We start from the raw sequence: 23,219 nt of genomic DNA, 5'->3' as shown, positions 1-23,219 counted from the left end.
TTTTGTGTCAAGAGATTGGCAAAATTAAGTGTAAACTACTGCTTTTATTTCCACAGTATGTATGCCAATAAAGCCTCTAAACTTAATACTCAGTAATATATACTTTTCACAGTACTGTGAAAACAGTAATAGTTTTCACAGTACTGATAATCCATTCGTATAGCCGGTGTTAATAAAAGCAGAGTAGCCTAAAAAGCCTGTCTGTCCATGACGTCCATGTCCATTTCTTTCTATTTTATACACGGATGACCTGCTGTCGATATTTTAACACTACCAGTAGGTGGCTGTAATGAGCCTCAAAGTTGGATGTCTACCGATTTGACACACCAAAGGAAGACGCTTCTCATTCATTGTTGTTGCTAACTGTGTTCACTTTTTCTTTGATAACTAAAAAGACGTTTATTTCTTTCCGCGTTCGCTTCTTTATTTTTGAAAGGTAATATATTTTTAATGTTTCTGTAATAACATTGAAACGTTTAGCCTGTTAGCTTAAGTAACGTTCCGGTTAGCTACTAGGAAACAGAGTAGCTGTGTAGTAGTAGCCGTGTGTTCAGAACCCCGTTTAGGCCTTTGGTCTTTTATTAAAACGTTATCGAGAACGAACACTTAAAACATTTACCCTTTTTCCTCGGCTACTGCTCTTCGTGGTTTCGTAGACAATAATGCACTATAATTGTTGTTTCGAGTGATTTACACCTAGATTAGAAGGCGTTATCACTGGCTATTAGCGAGCTAAAAGTTACAAACTCTGTTACCTATGGCGACAGGTGAATTTTTTTTGTTAATGATGGCATTGCTCCATCAGATGTTCCGACATGTATATATGTATCTGCATATAATTTTCTTTCTTTAGGCTCAAAAACCTCAAAGTACCCGAGGAAAGATGGAGGCGCCACCTGTTACTGTAATGCCTGTCACTGGGGGCACAATTAACATGATGGAGTATCTGTTACAAGGTAAGATATCATGCATCCACCGAAGCTGAAGCAAGTAAGCAGGTAAATAACAAGCCCTGAGTGTTATACATAGCATAAGGTACTGATAGTGGCAATACTACAGATAGTAGCTTATAGTAACAAAAATGCAAAACAATAGCAATAATCATTTAATAGTTGCATTGTGCAACTGTTCAGCACAATGAGTAAAGTTACATGAGCAACATCCTTTGGTGTGAAAGTGAACAGTGTTACATATGTCACCTTTGACCTAAATTATTATGCACTAGCTCCTAAATAACAGCTAAATTCTTATTATAATATTATTATAAATAATTTTTAAAATGGTGCATTTACAATGTTTAAAACCTTATTTCTTAACTTGGTCACTCAATTGTAGAATACTGTGGGCCTTCTCCTGGACAATCGCAGTTTTGCCTAAAAAATGTATGGTCCAAAGTTTTGTCATGTATGATTGCTGTGAAGTTTTATCAAATACTTTTTAAGATATATTTTCTTTGAAATATGGACCATTGAACCTCTTCCAGCATTTTTTTTGTCATACATACCAGATGTTTGAACACAAATATCTGTTAAAGATAATACAGTTAAATGCATATGATTTCCATATCCAGATCTGCAGATCCAATCTGTCTCATATTTAAACGCACACCAATTTTTAATGGTATACAATTGAATTTCACAATAATGCAAAATGGAAAATTATTTCTTAGTTATAAAAATGAAAACAAATCTTTTTGGGGGGTTTAAATTTCATGCTGGATTGAGCAAATGTGAAGTTGTACCACAAAAATGAAAAATACATGCATAGTTTAACCCAAATAGACCAAAATTCTAAATTCTGGAGGTTTCAGATGGTATTCTGATAAAAAGATTTTGATTTATTGAGATAAGTTTAATAAATCAAAATGAGTATTTCATGATCTACTGAACTGTCTTATAATTTACTAGGTTTAAAATATTACTGCATGTGCCCTGAAAGTGGGTGGATGTGTATTTTTTTTGTTTTAAAGGAAAATCTTTGAGGTATTTGATATATGAAGCAAAAATGTCAAAGCAAATGTACAAACTATGGACGATCTGAGATAGTGGAGACTATATTTATAAATATAATATGTATAGAGTCCTGGCCATCAGATCAAATGTCATTTTTTGTATTTGTTCCTTGTGCACTTTATTTAATCAGGGAGTGTGTTGGACCAGGCCCTGGAAAGCCTCTTGCATCGCCTTCGAGGTCTGTGCGACAACATGGAACCTGAGACTTTTACTGATCATGAGTTGGTTTACCTTCTCAAAGGCCAGCAAGGAAATCCCTTCATTTTGCGTGCCCGCCGTTCCCTCTCCCACCCAACTGCTCCATGGCACCTACGCTACCTTGGTCAATCTGAAGTGGGAGACAAGAGTCGCCACGCTTTGGTACGCAACTGTGTTGATGTTGCTGCCACTCACAGCCTTCCGGAGTTCCTCAATGAGATGGGCTTCCGCATGGACCATGAGTTTGTCAGCAATGGACACATATTTCGTAAAGGTGCAATGAAAATTGTGGTCAGTAAGCTGTCACGCATACTTGTACCAGGGAATACAGAAAACACTGAGCATCTGTCACTTTCATACCTGGTGGAGCTGAGTGTGTTGGCTCCTGCAGGACAAGACACTGTGTCAGAGGACATGCGCAGCTTTGCTGAACAACTCAAACCCCTGGTTCACTTGGAAAAGATTGACCCTAGCAAACAGAGACATTAGCCAGTTTTCCACAAAAAGGAACTTTCCCCGGGTGACTGGGAACCTTGGGAGGGACTCCATGACTTTCCACCAGAGGAACCAGGTCTAAGTCAACTTCTGAGGGAATTATTTCACTCTCAAAAAAGTTCCTTCTCAGGGCAGTATATTTTGAAAATTCAGTAACATTGGTGTTGGGGCTTGCAGCATTGAACAGAACTGATTGGCAGCCTCCTTGCACTATTTTAGTTAACTGCCTGAGCTATAGCTGATGTTATAGAGAGGGAGGTTGTTTTCAAGTGGGATAGTTTTTGAATGAAGGGGGGTGGAGGGACTAAACAAAGTGGTGAGTTAGAGGAATAAAATATTTTCTTTTTGTATTGTCTCACAACGCTTATGTTCTAAAGCAAAATTAAACATGGTCACACTTTTATGAAGCAAAAGCCATGTCTGAAGTTCTGGAATTTCCAGATTTTGTGTGAATGGAAGCAAAGATTCATCCTGTCCTCTGTGGCTGCTTTACTGTGTGCTTCAAAGAGACACTGACCTGCAGGTATGACACAAAGACCAGGGAAAAGAGACATAGACGCCTAATATGTAACGTCCTCATTATCAACTATAAAGCCCCACTTTTAAAAACACCTGTCACTTCATCAAAGAACTAATGTGCATAACCATTGTATGTTTTTTGTTTGTTTGTTTGTTTTTTAATAAAATAAAAAAGAGTCTATATATAGTCTTGGTTTAACAGTTACTGTTTGGTCAATTTTTAATGAGATAGAGAACATTTCAGCTAATACTGTCAAACATCACTGCATTCTACTAACTTTTACCAAATCATGGTTCTATAAGTTGGGCTGTAGGCAAGCTTATACCTGTGCTAACAATCAACACAATTCCTGGAAAGCCGAAAAATGATATTAGTTGTTTATTTTTGCAAATGATAACAAACTAGATAATATTTTCCATGTATCAACATTTCAAAACAGAATTTGAGATGTATGATTTTGGGTATTTTTCAGTTTATTTGAATCCTTTTTACATTTAAAGTTTCTTTTCAACACTCAGCTTTCATGGATATGTTCACTTCATCCCACTAGGGGTCTCTGTTTCTCTTCTTGTAAATATCCTGATTGAAGCAAATTGGATGCTACCTCACATCATCTACATGAGCTGTGGTTGCCATGGAAATAATTAGCTGTGAGATCTGCACATCTTTCCCCCCCCACTCTAATTAGCTTTCTCAATTGCTTAATGATACATAGACCTGTGAAAGCCTTCCTTTCTTCCCCTCAACAAAAGCATTGATTTTCCCTCTCTTTCCCCTCTCATTTCTACTGTTAACCCATTAGTGGCTCTTTCATGGGAACATGAGCTGGGACTATTACACATGAAAGCACTGCATCTGCTTCAGGTTCTCCACTGTTAATATCGAAATCCAGAAAGGCCCATGCAGTAGTGTGTCAACATTATGGCCCGATCTAACTGCGGAGACCAAAGTAACTAATGCACATCCTGTCAGTTATGATAATAATGTTGGTAATAAGGCATGAGTGCTTCTAATAATACCCCTACAGGAAGATGCATTTGCAGAGATTGAGATGTAAAGTGACCGCGTGCATGTCTGAGGGGGAGAGCTCCAGGGCAGATGGCTGTCTCTACATGTTGACCTACCTGCGTATCATGGCTGATGAGGACAAACTCACTGAGGTGGAAAGGTGAGATGGCAGTGCTTCCACATGCATTTGGTGCAAGTTGAAAAACAACACAAAATGAACTTTGAACATTTACTAATATGTTAAAAATGTGTACTTTTCTAATCTTGTTTTGAAGTTAAGGTTAAATTGAACTGCTACTTGGTACACAGGAGTTGCCTGTCAGTGAGACTGGATTATCTGATGGAGACAGTTTTATGTTCCAACAACCAGAAGCAGACTGCCGGCCCTTAGGACTAAAGCATGATGTTTCAGCTCTGAGTGAATTATGTATTAAAGAGGCAGATGCCTCCTTGCCCAAGGCTTTATATGTCCAGCATGGATACACTACAGTCTACTGGCTTTCTTCCACTTAAACTTGTGTTTAGCACAGTGCTCTTTGGTGATGAGCTAGACTCCCACTGCACCTCCACTCAGCACTGCATTGCCTGGAGAACAGAGGCATAGTTAGGCTAATCAGTGTCTTGGCATCAAGCCTACTTGGCTATTGTGGATGTAGCCAGCCACTGACTTGCACAAGTAAGAGATTTAACTCATTGCTGGAGGCAATATGATCCGTTCTGTGGTTTATTTCAAGAAACTGAGACCAGAGCGACACCCTTTCAGAACGTGATATGGTTAAGGTTGCAGTACTCGAATGATTATTAATCTTATTCACTTTCATTGTTGGGTTGTTAATACTATTTCATAATGCCTGAAGCCTGAAATACTTTCATCATCGATTAATTTTTCAATTTGACGACGCAGAGAAGGGTATATTCTTTTTCATCGCTTACTCCCAGCTCCAGGAATATCAGTTTTCTTTTAATGGATCATCCAGTCTGTAAAATGTCAGAAGAGAATAACCAAAAGAAAACAAAGTACAAGTCTCATTGAAGTTCTTCAAAGAACAATGTTTTGCCATTATTGCTTATTTGTTTCTAACCAACAGACCAAAGTTTGACAGTATTTAATTTTCAAAGTGGTAATTGATCCACCCCCTAAAATGACTGACTCTACTGTGGACACTAACTGAAAAAGGTAATTTATTCTTCTAGTTGTGCATGTGCATTTTGTCTGAAAACATAGCCTTTAATAATCTTTGGCATCAGTGTATTATAACACAATTACACTCTCTTCAGCTTTGAGCATGAGAGCGGTGCATGCTGATTTCCCTCTCTGGACCATTTGGTCGTTCTCTGTTTTTAACGGTTAAATATAATTAATTGGCTAAGGCTAAGATTGTATTAGTTAATCATATTCTGTTAGCCCTCTGAAACAGGGATGGAAGCCATTACCTGCACATGCCTTTACTTTCCTCTTTACAACACAGTCTTAATTAAAACTCTTGGCACCAATTGTCTTCGCTGCCTCTGTTCATAGTTGGCAGTGAAGATGCCAAGATGCCACAGAAATCTGGCACTGGCTCGGGGCAGGAAGTCTTCAAGTCAGCCTACTTTGGGTCAAAGCCAAGAAGGGGTGAAATCCAGCGTCGCCTACTCAGAAATGTTCCCAATACTTGGATATGAGCCCTCTCCTTCCTGTGTCATTGAGAACCCATATGCTTGTTAGAGAGTGTGGGTTATTTGCTGAGAGGGGAGGGAGAACCAAAGGAGGTGCTTTCCCAGACAGACATAGATCTCCCTAGGGTGTTCTTGTGGCTTCTCTAGATTCCTCTACTTCCAACCGTGCTGGGCAGAATGGGGTGCAGGGATAAATTGCACAACACCACAAGGTTGTGAGTGATGGCTAAAATGCCAGGGCCAAAGAAATCCGTAAAGGTATTATAGAAATAGTTGGGGGGGAAGTGTCCCTTTCCTTATTTGAAAGAAATTCCAGAACAGTTTCTAACCATGCAAAATAACAGGCACAAAGCTCTGACTTGTTGTTCATGTGGTGCTCTGCCTTGCTTGTGGCTGACTGAGGTGATTATTGCTGTGCAGAACACGCTGTTCTAGGATCAGCCATTCAGTGCTTTAAGCCAGCCTTGCTGCCTCTGGTATGTCTGGTATGGGGACAACTTAGCCATCAGCCTGCAGGGACTGAAGTTGTAGTTTTTAAACTTGTGCTGCCAGAGCCTTTGTCTTTGACTCTTAGTTCTTTGCTTTTCCCTTTTTCTCTTGAGACTCACTCCTGCTGTGGGTCTCTGGATCTGATCGTTTGCCTTTTTTTTGATAGTCACAATTACTTTTCTTTCGCTTCATTTGTAATCAAGACACATTGTGTATTCTCGAGTGTCACCAAAATTGTGGCATTCATAAGTGTTCCAGGGGAAGCATCTCAAGTAGAACCTTGTCTCGGAGACTAGAGGCTACGAGAGGCTTGACTCGCTCCACCTCTGGTTTGATTGAAATTCTTGACATGCAATAATCAAAATACAATAAACCATCACCCATTAATTATATTTGTAGTCCGAATAGGGTTTCTAGGCTTATTACACACAAACTATTAGCAACATGGCATTTTAACCATGTGATTGTACTGATGCTGAACGTTAAGTCATTCCGTGACACACCATATGACACATCCTCCCACATTTAAAAGCGTGCTATTTTTGACGCATATTTCTCAACATCACTCATGTCTGAGTGCACAGTGTGGCCTTGTTGTGCAACTTTTAAGTACTGCTTCTGTCCACAGTTGAACGCAGGAAAAAGGTGGAGTCCTCAGACAGTTTGAGACACCTTTCTGCACAGGTGCTGTTTTGATGATGGATGTGTCATTGAAAATGTTTATTTTAACTAAAGTGTAGTGACTAGAATACACACGTCTAAGGGTCTGTAGATGATGTATAATTGTAGTGAAATGCATTTTTCCTCTTTTAAATATTTAGATGGCAATGGATTGACAGCAAAAAGCCCCCACAGGTTATAGCTGTTAAAATGCTTGCTTGGAGTGGCTGCCTCACTTCTAAATAATATTAGTTTTTATTTATTCATTCTTTAATTCTTTACTGGAAGTGAGAATCTACAGAAGCAGGACTGTTTTAAGGTATGAATAAGTGAATAAGTAATACTCTCCCTACAGCAACCATCACCACTGCATGCGTGAGTCCGCCTAAAGCTGTCAGGCAGTGTTTCTGTAAACATGTAAGTTCCGCAAATCTTTCTTAGATTGATACAGGTAAAAGGGTCAGGTAGCCTAGTGTTTATAAGGGGAGATGGCCAATCGGATTCAAGCACCTGTGACTCTGTCCCCGCCCAGCCGTCAGCTCTTAGAAGAAGGTGGTAGGATAAAGGATCGGAGACCCCAACGCCTCGACCCCTCGGTCAGTGAAGCTAAAGAATTGCGCACACGGTTCTGACCGGAGCTCAATGCGCCGGGCAGAGTGTCTTTGAGGCAAATGCGTTTAGAAATGACAATATGTAAGTCTTTTGTTTACCCTCATTTATGTGAAGTATGGAGGAGATATATATATTTCTTTCATTCTGGCATCTGAAGCACCCCCCCCCCCCCCCGGATTAAAATCTAGGGTTAACTAATCTCGGTTAATCTGAACTAAATCTGTCTAATCGGCATAGAAAATTACACTCACTGAGGTATTGCCCGCAAATAATCAGCGGAGCCGGGCGCCGTAAATTCTCCCTGAAGGGCATTTGGACGTTGCACACCGTGCACGCGACAATTTGTTACGCTCAGACTTCTTTTTTTTTAAAGAGAAAAACCCGTGTCGCAATTGTGCAGGAATTTTCCCTTTCTCTGTGTTACACATTGTCTTGTTTTATTAGGGCTGGACACGGAGGCTGGCACACAAAGCGCCATGTGACGCTCCGCCACAAAGATCATTATGCGGAGTTTTGATTAAGAATTTTGGGTTTTTGCCCCCTTCGTTAGTAGCCTAACTGAGGCGCAGGAGAGAGGAGGGAGAGCAGCAGAGAAAAGAGGGAGAGCGAGAGAGAGAGAGAGTTCGGGATTTCGCTGTAATCATGTTTGGAGAGTATTGATTTCGTGAGCGCACTCCAATTGGCAGCATCTCTACTATACAGCGCCGGCGCGTCATCCTCGGTTCACATCGACGGAACGAGTTGTAAGCAAATGAGAACATGTGTGGGATCTGAGTGAGTGAGAAAAGGCAAGGGGTGATAGAGGGGAGCAAGAGGAGGTGTGATAAAAGCCAATTTTATCAGCCCGACGAGTGGATACGAGATTTGATTGCCGGACTATTTTTCCCTCCTTTATATTTTTCAGACAGGGAATTTATCGATTCGTCACAAGCGCACGCCTCTTCATTATAATTGCAGACAGTTGGGTGCTGTTCAGGCTGAATGGACTTGAATGTGCCGCTGCCAGCTTAATCCGTGCAGACTGGAAGATTTAATAATTCACGGTAATCACGCATTATCGCCTCAGTGGATGCTCTCTACACAGCCCTGGTGATTTTCCCCTTCTTTCCCGTTTCTTTCTGTTGTCTTCTGGAGGATTTATCGACGGCTGCTTTTGTCCTTATCTGAAAGATCATCTGTTGCTGCAACTGGATTGAGAAGCCCCCAAGACTGACACGGGTTTGAATGTTTTAAGGTGATGCGGACTGCCAAATAAATAGTTCAGTCACCATTAGATAATTTACTTCAGGTAAAATGGACAAGAAATTATTATTACTTTTATTACTTCTGCTATCTCTACACGCGAGGCTATGATTTTTCTTTCATTCATCATGATTCTTCTACTCCGCTGAATTGCCCATTATTGATTCAGACTGAGTTTAATAGCCATATTACAAGGCAAATTCCTACTTGAAGACAGCGGGATACGTGAATCGTGGAGGTATTTCCCCACCCTTGCTCTACGTTTGATTTATTCTTTTTTCAACTGAAGGGTAAATGTTGATGATGGAGGACGACGAATTAGACGCTCATCAGGTTGATTCGGATTTCGAGCCTCAAAGCCGCCCTCGCTCATGCACCTGGCCGCTGCCTTGTCCACAGGATTTCCCCGGTGGACACGAGGTGAACGTAGGTCTTCCACTGGCCAGCATCAAGGTAGAACCGGAAGACATCCCCGCTTGCAGAGCGGGGCTCGTGGGCGGAACGCCGGGAGAGCTGAAGCATCCAGCCGGCGCCCCTGCACCCACAGGCGCGACGCACCCATGCTTGGCTGGCGCAGCTCTGGATGTCACCGGACCCCTGCGCAAAGCCAAATCCTCCCGGCGAAACGCGTGGGGGAACCAGTCCTACGCGGATCTCATTACCCGCGCTATTGAGAGCACCCCAGAAAAGAGACTCACACTGTCACAGATATACGACTGGATGGTCCGTTATGTGCCCTATTTCAAGGATAAGGGCGACAGTAACAGCTCAGCTGGCTGGAAGGTAAGAAATAAAGCAGCCGGGCCAGCGTGACAAGGTTGTGATAATCACAGTGATAATATCGATTATTATTCCTGTTCACTAAGCTATTATGATTCTTTCACCCCGCGTGACTTACACGTTACCGTGGGATTCCGCGTCTGTTACGCATGAATGGTGCCATGCGTTATCTTGTCTTAGTTCATTACTGCCGTCAGTCATTTTAATATATCACTGAGGCAAATTGTAATAGAGTGGAGTGGAATCACTTGTTACGTCTTTATATAGAAAAGAAAAAAATGAGACAGAGAGAGGAAAGAAAAAAGGGGCTTTTCTCATCCCAGCTGCAGAGAGCCTGGTCATCATGGGCAGCAGTGTTCATAATAGCGCATAAAATCCCCTCAGTGGGAATAGGACCACAGCGGTTCACGATGAATCTTACTACATGCTGCTAATAATAGGCAAACAGAGAAAATCATCCCATGCATTTTCATGCAGAGAGAAAGTCCAGATCTTTTAGTTATGATTAAAATATATCTAAGAATCAATTGAGTGACACTTGTAGGAGATCACAGGTCAACTGACCACCATGTAAATATTTAGTGGGGCGTCTACAATTGACCACAGTCCACTACCACCGCCTGTCTGGCTGAGAGCCTAGAGTAACCTCCTGGACATCTGCCCATGTTATCAGCCCCTGCTCCCAGCCTCATCTTGTTTCTATTCATTATAGGCAGCTGAGGACAGCGAGAGGGGGCAGAGGGATCAGCAGGGCAGCAGTGCTTGTCCTGATGGTGTAACTTTGCAGAGCTGAGCTTTGAGACTAGATGTTAGTTGATTTTCATGTCAATACAGAAAAGACGTGCTGAGTGTGATGGCTCTTTGTAGATGCAGTGCCAGTAGGTTATGTGTATGTAAGCAAGATGATTAGACAAGATAAGAGATCTTTCACATTAACTTCATGTTAAGCAACCACACTTCTCTTCCAACCTAATGCTTGGTGCTAAATTTATCTTGTTAAATACTTTCACATTATTTCTATTCATCCACAGGGTGTGCCATTTACACCATAACATATCAACAAATATCAAAGTAATGGCATGACTTCAACTTGCATTTGTCTTATCTTTCTGAGGAATTAACCTTTTTTCAAAACATAGTCTGTCACCAGAGCTGAGTCTCATTTTTTTTTCCGGGTGGGGGCCTCAGCTGTAGCACCTGACTGTCATTTTAAGCCTGTCCTGTTAAACTGAAATGACTGTTAAGGTGTGGCCTCAGGTAGACTTCTTCATTAGCTCTCCATTTACACCAGCAACCACGGGGCTTCTTTATCTTTCGCGCCAAAGCCCTACTATGCTATTTATGAAACTGCAAATTAAGGGTGTTGACAGTGGCAGTCTGAGGTCCTGTGCTATTTCAGGCCACAGGCGCGACGCGGGGCCCATTCCAGGTAATGATGGGGGATTAGGTAAGTCGTTTACAGCAGGCAGCCGTAATGTCAGTAACAGGCCTGACCTGGTTTTGGTCAGAGACAGAGAGGTAATATAAACATACACTTAGAAGTCACATGTGCAGCTCATCTAAAGGAACCAAGCAAACAGCTGGTGGAATACTGCCGCCCAGCAGCATACCTGTACATGCAACACAACATTCATCTCCAAGTTTGTAGTACCTGTGGCTCAATATATAAGAGTTGCATATGAAATCACAGGATGTCCAATCCATAATAAATGTATCAGTATGAAGCCACATGGACCCCAAATCCATCTGCCTTCTCTCTTACTGTACATGTGCATAAAACAGGTGCACTCTGATACATATAATTTTACAACCACATCAAGCAATTAAATTTGACACTAGTATTTGTGAGTTGGGAGTATTCATGACATTTTGATCCCAATCAACAATATTGTATGAGCAGAGCCTTTCATGTAAAACTCTTTTATTTTCTATAGTGGCAGAGAAACAGGGAAAACAAAACAAAAATAATACGGTGATGCAATCAAATGAAATTAAGTGGTATAAGTTTGCAGTTTCAATGCGAAGTTCAAAGGTGGAGGTTGGTTTTCTTGAAAGGAGTGGTCGTGCTTTGGGGGGATAACCAACTTAAAGACATTGAAATCTCTCGAGGCTGTTGTTATTGAACATAGTGGTTCTAGAAAAATCTTATAGAGCAGATTGTGTTGCCGTGACTGCAATTGGAAAGGATGTGATGCTGGCTTGATGCTGGGTAGTAGACAGCCAGTACACCTAGACAGTGCCATTAAGCTCCTATAAATACCTAATGGCTTCTGACTTCTAGGAAGGCTGCAGTATTCTGAGGTCACGGCTTCCTAATCAGCTCCTTAGTGGAGGGAGGATAGAACTGTGTTCTTGTGAACCCCTATTAGATTAGTGGCAACTTCACTGTCTTTTATTTTCTAGTTTTCTGTACATAAACTGATCCAACCCAGAAATTAATGGGATTTTGAACTGATGTTAGTGACTGATACTAAATCTCCTCCATATATGTGTGTCCTTTATGTATTCAAGGCTACTTACATCTGAGTAAAAGCATCCATGAGTGCATGTGGACGCATTCTGCATTTGTGCGTGGGAGAAGCACATGTCAATTGCAACAAAGCGTCAGGGTTGGTAGTGTTGTGGGGGCTAGTGCAGGGGGAGGGGCTGTCTACTTCTATTGGAGTGTGTGCTTGGGGCTGCTGATTGGTCTGACAGCATGTCACTGCGGTGAATGGTATATAGTCTTACTCTTGACTTCATAATGCCTCTAATGGTGGGGTACCACTTGGTGTCGGGATTGCCCTCTAGGCTCCCACAAGTTCATTAACATCAAGGGTGTTAGAAGATGCCATTGGGATTCTGGGGTGTTGTTTTATTGTATAAGCCAGTATGGGTGGTTATGGAATTCACAAATCCATAATACAGCAATGCTTTTGGTGTATTAAGTATGTTAAAGTATGTTAAGTATGCTTTATTTCTCTGTAATTGCAACTAATAAGCACTGATGTGGAATAATTTTCTTTTTCCGTCTACTTGAAACATATAGTTTTTCCTCATTGTGCGTGCTCTGCCAGGAAATTTTCTCATACTTGGAGTGGCCAGACACCAGGGGATTGTGCAGCAAGTTGGCAAGGGTGCAAGGCAGTCACTTAGACACTTTAATCCAAAGCAATTAGACTGTTATTTATAAAGTGTATTTAGGTAGAGGTCTGTGCAGGGCCACAAGGGCAAAAGTTCATGCACACACACACACACGCAAAAGAAAAAGGAAAAAAAAGAAATATCAGTCAAACCATCGATGGTTTGCCTGAAAGATTGCTCTCAAGAAAAAAAGCAGGAGGTATGACAGAAAAGTGACTGCAGCATTACAAAGGAAAGACAAATGGAATTTGGAGAAATGAAGAGGGAAGAAAGGAAAAATGTCTCTAGGTATACGTATAATCTTATCTCCTGTAAAGGCGCATAACCCCTGTCTCAACAGACAGTAGTATTTATAACAGAGTATGACTATATAACTTTATCTAATTGATTTATAGGTAAAGAGAGACAGACTCTCGTAATCCTGTCACAATACAAACGCTCTAGCAGCTGCTGAGCGACACTTGGCAAATATGAGGGATATGAATGTCAAATGTATAGCCGAGAATGTGTGACAGACTCTTCAGCACAATATGGAGAGACTTGAAACTTCCAATGTGTGTGTGTAGAGTTGTGTGCATACGTCTGTTATACGTGCATACGCTTGTATTGCCTGATGATGGCCGAGGAGAGTCTGGGAAGACTGGAAACTATCCTAGAATTCAGCTGATTCATATTTTATCCTCTGTCTTGGCTCAGGGGAGCAGAGTAATTTGAGAGTGCGACAGACACTCAGGCACACACACACACACACACACACACTCACAAAATGAGAGCATATGATGCATGCTGGACAGATTTATGGTGTAGGATTATGAACACTTTACATCTCCCCGTGCCTCCTTCACCCAGAGCCAGGTTGCATTCAGGCAGTATATTCAGCTTGAACCTGGTATCTGATGCCAAGAAGCCCATTCTCACTGCATTTTCCCCTGCAGCCTTCAGGCAGCCGTGGCAGTTCATTTCTCAGTGAAAATGATTAATGTACATGCAAATTACCAAAGCATGGGCACGCATTCAAATATGGGAGACAGCAATCAGGAGACAGTAATATGAAAAACAATATAATTTTGCCTTTGATATTACTTTGCTTTCTCTTATCACTCTTTCTACCAGACACCCATGTTATCACCTCTTTTATCTACCTGCCTTTCTCTTCTAGTCTGTCTATCCATCTATTCATTATACATTCTATGCATTCTTTCTTTATTAGTGGTTTTAGGTACGAATGCCAGTTGAGGTGTGGAGTCTTTCTCAAGGGAGCTATGGCGTCAGGATTTTGAGCTTTAGCAGTCTCCTACCAGTGATCTAGACTGCCTTAAGCAGCATGCTTCCTCTTATCTAAGGGAAATCTCATATCTCACATTATCTCAGAGATAATAGGATAACAATGCTGGATTTTACCCAGCACAGCTCGTCTCAGCTTCTGAGTCTTTTGGAGGATGAGGCCGTCAAGTTCCCAATTCGACAGGGTTGAATTAATTTGGATGCCGTTCTCAGTTGAACTTCAACAGTTGAAGCATTTTTTAATACCAAGGCTATTACCCACGCGTTTGCCTTTTTTTTTTTTTTTTTTGTACATTTCTTCTTTGGTGACATTTCTCAAAATATTAAATACTCTGTTCCCTTTTCTTCCCCATATGCATAGTGAAGCATAAAGAAATTGTCATTCTTTTCCCGTTGCACTATTTAGGGTGATGGTTTCCACCATTCCCTCAGGCGTACACATTTGCACGAAACACACAACACACTTGTGCCTCCTCAAACCACCCATGGAGGAACACTCTGTTCTTGGGTGGGGTGAACCATTTTTTTTTTTTTTTGGGGGGGGGGAGGGGGCTGACCCGAGTAAGGAAGCTACTTTCTGCACTTCCATTTTGCTGTCTGATTTGTTTTGAAAGCTGTCTGACTCGTGGTGATTGGCTCATAAGGAAGGCGTGGCTCTGTTTGGTAAGCTCTCCGCGGATATTTTGGCCAAACTGTTCACAGCTGCATGGACAGAATGTGGTGTGTGTTTCACTCTGAGGCCATGTAAGGTTGATGCCATGAAGATTTGATGGGGTGCGGGGGGCTTTGAGTGTTACATCAGTGCTTTGTGATTAGGACATATCGCTTTTTATTTCCATGGAACCCGCACTGAAATTGGGGAAGGGAACAGAGTGAAGCTATGTCAGGGTAGTGCTGCTGGGCACACAGTGAGTCCCCGAGCACACAGTGCCCACATTTCAATAAAAGTGAGCAAAAGCCACTATGTTCCTACTCCGTTAACCTTCCCACCACATTATACTGACACAGGGAACAGTGTGACTTGTGGTCTTGTTAATAAAATATATTCCCTATTACAGTCTGTTAGTTTAGAGGGATTGTTGAACAAGAGGTCGGTGGAATTAATAGTATTATTACTCCTAAAATAAACTTCTTAGAATAAAGCATTTTTCATTTAAGGCCATAAACACTTTCCAAAATGACTAATACACAATGAGTGACTCATCGTATAATAACAGGGATTGAAATGAAATGCCTCAGTATGGTGCTCCCGATGCGGTTTAGAAAATAGTTGTTGTACATGATTCAGTAGTGTAAGCTCAATGGATAGGATTCACACAACAGTTTTTCTAATATCTGAGATTTCTGGGATTTTTCAACCGCTATGTCAAAGTAAATCATTCTAATACAGAGAAAAGTGTGTCACGTCTGATCTGATGGCTAGAGGATGGAGTTATTATGTCCTAGAGAAATGTTTGTATTGCAAATGTATTAAATGGCTTTGGATATCACTTCAGCTTGTGAATAAAAATGTTTGAGCCCTCGTGGTGCTAAAAATTTTTGCTCTCCGTGTGTAGCGGCATGCTTGTTGCTCATATGTGTGTCAGCGTGCACAATGTGTCATTGTTGTGGTGTGCGGATATGGATGTTTCAGAGTGTGTTTCTCTCTCTTCTCCTTGTGTGAGTGCGTGTTTGTGTGTCTCTGTGTGCATGTGGGTGTGTTGGGAGGGGATTGGGGGGGGGGGGGGGGGGGGGGGGGGGGTTGATGGGCTCAGTGGGAGCCCGGGTCCCGGGGGAACAGCTCTCGTTAATAATTCAGACGAGGCTCATTATCAAGGCAGCGCAGATTTCTCCCTGATTCCACCTTAATTGCAGGCAGGCTGCTCCACTCAGGCAGACGGTAGTCACGCTGGGTTGACTCTCTCTGTCTTTTTCTCCACCACTACATGGCCTGCTCTGCTCCATTCTGTTCTGCTCTGTCTCCAGTACTTACCCATGTCACAGCAAGATGGCCCTCGGCTAGCCTGCTTCACATTATTGAACGCCTTAATAGCATAACATCCTATGAACATGCTATTTTGATATGTACTTAAAAATGTGCCTTTATATATGTGGATGATTAGATACAGAACATGCGCTATTTGAGAATTCCTCTACAGATGATGTGGCAGACTGTGGAGCTGAAACAGTAAGTTGTTAAAGTCATGGTTTAGCAGAAAAATACTTCTCAGTCTTGTCATTTACAGTCAAAAAAAAATGTTGTTTTGTTTCCAGCTTCTTAAATGAGAAGTTTAGTTATCTTGTCGGCATTGTATCGTAATCCTAAATTAGATAAAACTTGTGCTGTTGGTCAGACAAAAGAGGTTACTTACAGATGTTGCCTCGGGGTGCAGCTTTCTGACTCTTTCCATACTAAACAATTCTCTGATTTACCATACTGATAACATCAATTTATGAGCAAATAACAATCATTGGTTGGAGCCCATGTAGGATATATGATGTGTGATTCATTATGACTGGGGGTATAGTTACAGATCCATCAAAAACACGAGCAGTGTGATGCCTTATGTTGCACACTACACAAAGCCTAATATGTTTTCCTTTCGTTATTGGCTTTGTGAATTATTATAATGGTGGGTTTATCCTTGAAATAGCCTATAGCCTATTATCATACTGATGACACAGTCGAACGTGTGTTGCCATGATTGATATGACGCTACAATAATACTCCTCTTCATGCCCATCTATAGGCTTATGTAATGTATCTTGTTTTCATAATTTACACTGACTGATGGGTTTCCATTCAGTCCATTCAGTGAAGCCCCGCAGAGAGTGCAACATAATGGGCCTGATCTTGTCATACATGTATATGAATATTTCAAATCAAGCCATTGTAAGTAGATGGGGGCTTTAGATAAACAACACAGATGCTTCTTCCCCTTTGCTGGTGCTATAAGATGAAGTGCGCTCCAAGCTGTATTTCTCTCCTAGCCTCAAAACTGGCTTCTCACAAATCACTGTGCCCATATTTCCTAATTCAATTTTTTCCCTTCGTCTGATATCTCTTCCTGTATGCAGGGGATTGATGGCCGTGCGCATGTGCATGTGTGTAAATGTGTGTGCTTAGGTGCATGAAGATTGCCGTGTCTGTCCCCGAGAAAGAGATGATGTACGTCGAGTTAAACGGAGTATTTCACAATGCTCCAATCTCCAGACCCTTCCTGGCAGCCGTGTGCCAGGTCTCTCGCTTCTGTGTGCCTGTCCATCAAGCCCCTGTCACGAGCCAAAGGACTGTGGGAGGGGAAAGTGGTGCGCGTAAGGGCCGTCGATCAGTTTACCTGAGGTCGGCGGAACCGGCGAGTGATGGAGGGAGCCGCCTCACAAAGGGAAATGTAGTTAACGCTGACTGATATGAGCAGGTGGATAGAAAAAAAGAAAGAAAAAAATGATGGCAGCTGTGAGGAGGAGTTGCAACAGTTATGTGCAGGAAAGATGCTTTTTTTTAATGCTAATGGCTGGTGTGTATGCTGTGGCTGGACCATGGAGCTGATGGACGGAGCTGTGGAGGTCATCCCGGGGAACCACTGGTCAGCACCCTGCTGAGCTGTGACGTCGGCTCACCTGAGCTGAAAAGTTGAAACTAACCTTGAGGGAAGGAAAGGAAAAGATACGTGAATCTGTGGGCTTGTACATTTTGTATGTGTAAAGCAACCCATGTGTGAGCAAATGTGTGTGGGAGCCAGCATATGTGTGGGGAGGTTACAGGATTGGAGTGAGGTTGTTGGGTTATGAGGTGACTGCGAGACCAGCTGGGAATGAGGGGGAGGGAGTTTGTGTTGATGGAAGCTACGGAAAATCGGGGGTGGGGGGTGTCTTCCGTCCTTATTTGGATTTGTATGTCAGTGGCATGAATCTGGGTCAGGACACTAGGTCCGGTGTTTAGTATGCTGACCGTGTGAGGTCTGAACTCCGAGTCTGCTTATATCCCTGCATGAACCCAGCACGTCGGCCTCGTTGTCTCCTTATTCTCTCCTCTACCTTTCTGTCTCTCTCTTGGACCTTTTTTTCCACTTCTGCCACCCCCCCATCTTTCACTTTATTTTTTTTTTCCCATTCTGTGCCAAGAGCTCTTTTCTATCTTCTTTCCTGTGTCTCTGCATTTTTTTCCCTTTCCTTACTCCAGGCTTCCCCCCGCCACCACTCTGCTTTTTCATGCTCTCTTTTTCACTGTCAGTCACTCACGGCCTTCTCTTCTCTCCTCCCTTGTTCTATTTCACACTCTCAGTCCTCCTCACAAAGTAGCCTTTTTATCACTCATTTCCCTCTTCCCTCGCTCATTTCTCCTGCTCCTTTCATGTGCTTTTGAAATCCCCTTTTCATCTTTAGCGCTCTCTCTCTCTCTCTCTTGCCTGTTCTCTACCTCGCACACACATATACACACACACTGCCTCATTCAGTCATTCTTTTATTATCCCAAAACTAAAGTGATAAATGGGTCTCTTTCTTCTCCGTAAATGTCACTCGGGGAATTGTCTCTGCTCATTGATTGACTGGAGTAGAAGGATGGCCACACATGCACGTGTGCCAGTCGCATGCTCGTGCACACAGGCGGAGAAAAAAAAAAAGAGAGAGAGAGAAAGAAGACAGAATAAAATGATCTCTCATTAGAAATAGAGATTGGCTGAGACTGCATCTGTCAAGGTTAGCGTCTAGCCCTCACAGGTCTAGCTTAGTCTTCGAGGCTGATGCATTATTTGAAGAACTTGTGCAGTTGGTTTATAATGAAACATCAATTCTCCACAGGACTTGGCATTCAGAAGTGCTGGGATCAATCACAGTTAAACAATCTGAGCTGGCAGGCCGGGCCGGTCTTGCCATTTTTTTTTCCTTTTTAAAGTGACGTGACAGAGAATATGTAGGTGTTATTCACAGTTTGATCAATTGGCATTAGCTTATCCTTAACTGTCAGAAAAGTATCAGTCAAGGATAGAAACATCAGAGCCATTTTTCAGACCAGACAGTGTGCCGTGTGTGTGTGTGTGTGTGTGTGTGTGTGTGTGTGTGTGTGTGTGTGTGTGTGTGTGTGTGCGTGTGTGTGTGTGTGTGTGCGTGTGTGTGTGTGTGTGTGTGTGTGTGTGTAAGTAAGTAGGGGTTAATAATGCTCAGTCATTTTCTTAATGTCTCATTCACCCTGCCTCAGGCACTGGAGCTTGATAAAGGTCAAGACTACTGGTGGTTACATGTCGTCTTCCCTTATTTCATTCTCCTCACTGCACGGCAGGGAGGAGGGGAAGGAGAAGAAAAGTAAAGTCCAAGCCAGTCGGTGATGCTGCTGATCTGCGTCTCTCCAGTTTCAGAACCTGGATAAAGAGATTTAATAGGGAGACAGTGGGGAGACTGGGGAAGCTGGCTCAGTCAGTGAAGAAGGGATGAAAATATTAAATTGTTAGATAGTGATAGAAGGACGGGGAGTGAGAAGAGAGGAAAATGGGGAGGGAGAGAAAAGAGCTAGAATAGTAGAGAGTAGATTACAGGGCTTCCAAGCAGGACTGGAAGCTAGACTTGGCTGCACTTCAGCTACACTCTGCACACTTCAGCTCAAGTGTGCGTCCATTAGTGCAGTCCCATTGCACTCAGAAAGCCGTGCACTCTGAGATGCAACACACACATATGCACACAGCCATTCACAAACAGTACATTTCTTATATACTGTTCTTACATGCAAAGCTCTACAGACATGCATCATAGTTAGCTTACAGTAGCTTTGGCCTCACACACACATGTAAGCCCCTCCTGCCAAAAAAGCTATACTGACCTGGTCTTGATCATCTTTGCCCTCCCACTCACTTTCTCCCTTTCTTTCTCTCTCTCTCTCTCTCTCTCTCTCTCTCTCTCTCACACACACACACACACACACACACACACACACACACACACACACACACACACACACACACACACACACACACACACACACACACACACACACACCATGTTCGCGATCCCTTCACTAGCCACCAGATTGCTTCCCGTCAAAATAAATAATTAAATGCGTGCAATAACAGCTTCCGAAAAAAGATCCCTCAATTAGTGCAAAATGGGTAAATGGCGCGGGGTAGGAGTGGTGGGTGGGAGGGGTGGTGTTGCGGGAACACACACAGACAGACACACATACACACTGTTACACGTACACACAATCTATTACATAAGGCAAACCATGACCCAAGAAGGTTTTTACGCCATTGTGCAATGGTAATTTGCCCCTTCCCTTTAGCAATCAGCTTAGTGAAGTCTTTTCTCAAATCCTTACAAGTGATCCTTGCCCAAAGACTGGCTGGGGAGAGATCTAGATGAGTGGCAAGGAGGTGCAAAAGGGGCAGCTGAGGGGATGGCATTGTGGTCAGGGTTTCATGTGTGCAAATGCACCTTTGAGCTCTCGTCTTTCCTATATCTCTAAACACCTCTTCAAAATTCCAAATGTCTAAAATAAAATAGGTGGAAGCCATTCCCCTTTCTTTTGTTTGCTGGAGAAAGCGCTTAAAGGTCTAGAAGTTGTTAAGTTCCTACTTAAAAATATCTATGTGTGTTAGTGGTTAATTTAATTAATGTTTTATCGATGAAGGTTTGTGTTGTTTCGAACTGTTTAGCATATTAAATGAAAACATCGAGGGGGTGGTGGTGGTGGTGGGGGGGGGGGGGGGGGGGGGGATCACATTAATTGCACCCAAAGACTAAAGGGTGGCATTTAAATGTCTTACTTTATCTGTGTTAAATTTGTTCTTCTTTTGCTTAAGAGATTATGGCAAATTTTTACACAGTACAAGCTGTATAACTGTTCCTCTTTTATGTACAAATGGTGGCTTGGGAAAAAAACTCAATTTTGAAGCATAGAATTAATAATCCTTATTTGAAAATGAATGGCGAGACAAAATCTTTATGATACAGACACTGTTGTACTCTTGTCATTAGCCTGGCTGTAGTGCTAAACTGCATTCTGTGCCAGGCTTGCTAATGTTTCATTGGGGACAAATGTATCACAGAATAGGCCTAATCTGTGTGTGATAAATGCTACGACAGTAAAGCACACAGATGGATGCCTGAACCTGGAAACCTGAATAAGCAAACTAAGGCGAGAATTAGCGCTTGTGCCAACATAGCAATCTATATAAAAGTTGTTCTGCTTGTTTAAATGTCAGGCATGTTGATTCTGGTATTCAGTACGGGGCCTTGCAGCACAGGTCGCACACCTGGAGAGATAGAAGAAGATCATAAGGATCATTCTGTCTAAAGAAGGTAAGCGAAGGAAATGATAGAGAGGGAGGCTATTGGCGGGTTACGCAAATGACCGTGGACAAGAAGCGTACTGACACAAAGTGTCAGAGGAATCGAAGGATTGCTGGCTACACGATGAATAATCTTCTGAATGAAATGGCAAAGGCCTGGTGCAAATACCTGCAAGCGATGAAGCGCTGAGATGCAGTAAAGCAAAAGGGAAAAAGAAGTAAAAATGGGCTCATGTGGAACAGTTGTTTCTCCTTGCTGTGGTTAAGAGTAGGTCAAGTAGCAATGATGCTTAGTGCTAGGAAAAGATCATCTGTGTCATGCAGAGTGGGTGAAAATGGGAGCAATGGGCTGAGATGGAAAGCTGTTACTGAAGAAGGGAAGTAGGTGGATAAATCTGGAGCTTGGGAAATGAAAAGCTGCAGCGCACCATGCTTAAGTGAGGGCATGGCCCGAGAGAGATGGGCAGGAATGGAGAGGGTCAATCAGAGATGTAGGGTGAAAGAGGGTAAGATGGGTGGAGGGAAGGAAAGTGACGGGGGAAGGGGGGTATGACAGAGAAGGGGGCAGTTCTGGGGTCTTTGTGGTGGGGTGATTGCGTGACAGAGAGGGAAAGTGCACTGCTGTGTGTAATGCTCTCAAGACGGATATAGAGACGCACTGCTCGACTCGCACAGTCACTGCCCCTCTCTCCCCTTTTCTCCTTTGCTCTCCTCCATTCTGCTCCCTCTCTTGCTCCCTCCGTCTCCACTAATGATCCTCGCGTCCTGCCACACTGCAGGGTTGAGTGATGCCCACTGACAGTCGCGCTCAGGCGGAAACGCTGCAGCCCCCTTCCAGGAGTGTCGTGACATAGACACACAAAACATATAGAGGTGTAGCACTGCTTCACATTCATGTAGCAGCCCATTGAAAAATGCTGGCAGATGTGTATTTGTGCCTATTTGAATGAGTATGTGACCAACGCTGTCTCTGCACGCAAGCCCAAGCCTCCTCCAAGTGTTGCTCACGGACATGCACTTGTTATAAATATGCCCTCATCGAGCTGCATCTGTCCTCAGGAATTTTTATATGATGGATAGACCCGGGCCATCAAGGTAATCATAGGGTAGCTGGCTAGTTAACGATGCAACCAACATGTCTTTGAGTTTTTCAGCTTGATAGCAAATAAACTTGAGATGCCAATCAAGACATATGTTGTATAACATAGTTTTTAATCAAGCATTCCCCTGGCTAAACAGGATTTTCCATTTTTTTCTGCAGGTACAGTATCAAGTGTCACACTGCATGGGTAATCCACATTATTTTTGCAAATTTGACAGAACTGATGGAATTAGTGAGACAGAAATTGATTTTTTTTTAAGGCAAAGTTAAAACATCAGTATCTTTTTAAATCAGCCACTTAAAGTACAGTGAGCATGAGCAGGTTTGTGATGCTGCCAGTTTTCAAATTGGAGTATTTGTCTGTGGTCCAAATTTATGGAAGTGTCCTAGTGAGGTACATAATTGTACAGGATCTATAAAACGTCCGCATATTACACATGGTGGAGGTTGTCTCACTGTCTGCTACCTCAGTGTTGTTCATTTTTAAAAGGAGAAAGCATGTGTTGAATCATTACTTTATTTTATTATTGAACGCACTATCCATCACTTCCTAGTCCTTTATATCCCCATACTTCTCAGTGAGAGGCACCTTACATTTTCCCGTTATAATCCAAGCAGAGATCCCTAACTACCATGGAGCGCTTTTGGAATTAGGTCACAGCATCTCATCCCTCTAATTATATGCTGAGAGTCTATGCATGTTAATGCATTGGTGTGCGTCTGTATATGCGTTGACATGGGTGCTCTTAATCTGGGGGCCTAATGGAGAGTCC

At 42.5% G+C, this 23,219-nt stretch overlaps 2 protein-coding genes across 2 annotated transcripts in view; both read left to right on the top strand.

Moving 5' to 3' along the window:
- The first annotated feature begins 278 nt into the window (after positions 1-278).
- On the top strand, positions 279-3,411 carry med18 (mediator of RNA polymerase II transcription, subunit 18 homolog (yeast)). The gene is made up of 3 exons (XM_080896138.1): positions 279-436; positions 854-956; positions 2,143-3,411. The coding sequence occupies exons 2-3, from the start codon at positions 884-886 to the stop codon at positions 2,697-2,699; spliced, it is 630 nt and encodes a 209-aa protein (XP_080752264.1). The 5' UTR covers positions 279-436; positions 854-883; the 3' UTR covers positions 2,700-3,411.
- Positions 3,412-8,137: 4,726 nt separating this feature from the next.
- LOC308405346 (forkhead box protein O6-like) overlaps positions 8,138-23,219 on the top strand; it is a 29,033-nt gene continuing 13,951 nt past the window's right edge. Inside the window, exon 1 of the mRNA XM_080895899.1 lies at positions 8,138-9,678. Coding sequence (XP_080752025.1) covers positions 9,190-9,678 — 489 coding nt within the window. The 5' untranslated portion in view covers positions 8,138-9,189. The remainder of the gene's footprint in view (positions 9,679-23,219) is intronic.

This window comes from Rhamphochromis sp. 'chilingali' (assembly GCF_963969265.1).
Source record: "Rhamphochromis sp. 'chilingali' genome assembly, chromosome: 11".
NCBI classification, from domain to species: domain Eukaryota; kingdom Metazoa; phylum Chordata; class Actinopteri; order Cichliformes; family Cichlidae; genus Rhamphochromis; species Rhamphochromis sp. 'chilingali'.
This window is presented reverse-complemented; position numbering and strand designations above follow the sequence as displayed.

Bases quoted from the DNA above. Each gene is read 5' to 3' on its own strand.
- med18 (XM_080896138.1), top strand. From the start codon at position 884: ATGGAGGCGCCACCTGTTACTGTAATGCCTGTCACTGGGGGCACAATT. The intron at 957-2,142 runs GTAAGATATCAT...TTATTTAATCAG, and splicing joins GATGGAGTATCTGTTACAAG to GGAGTGTGTTGGACCAGGCC.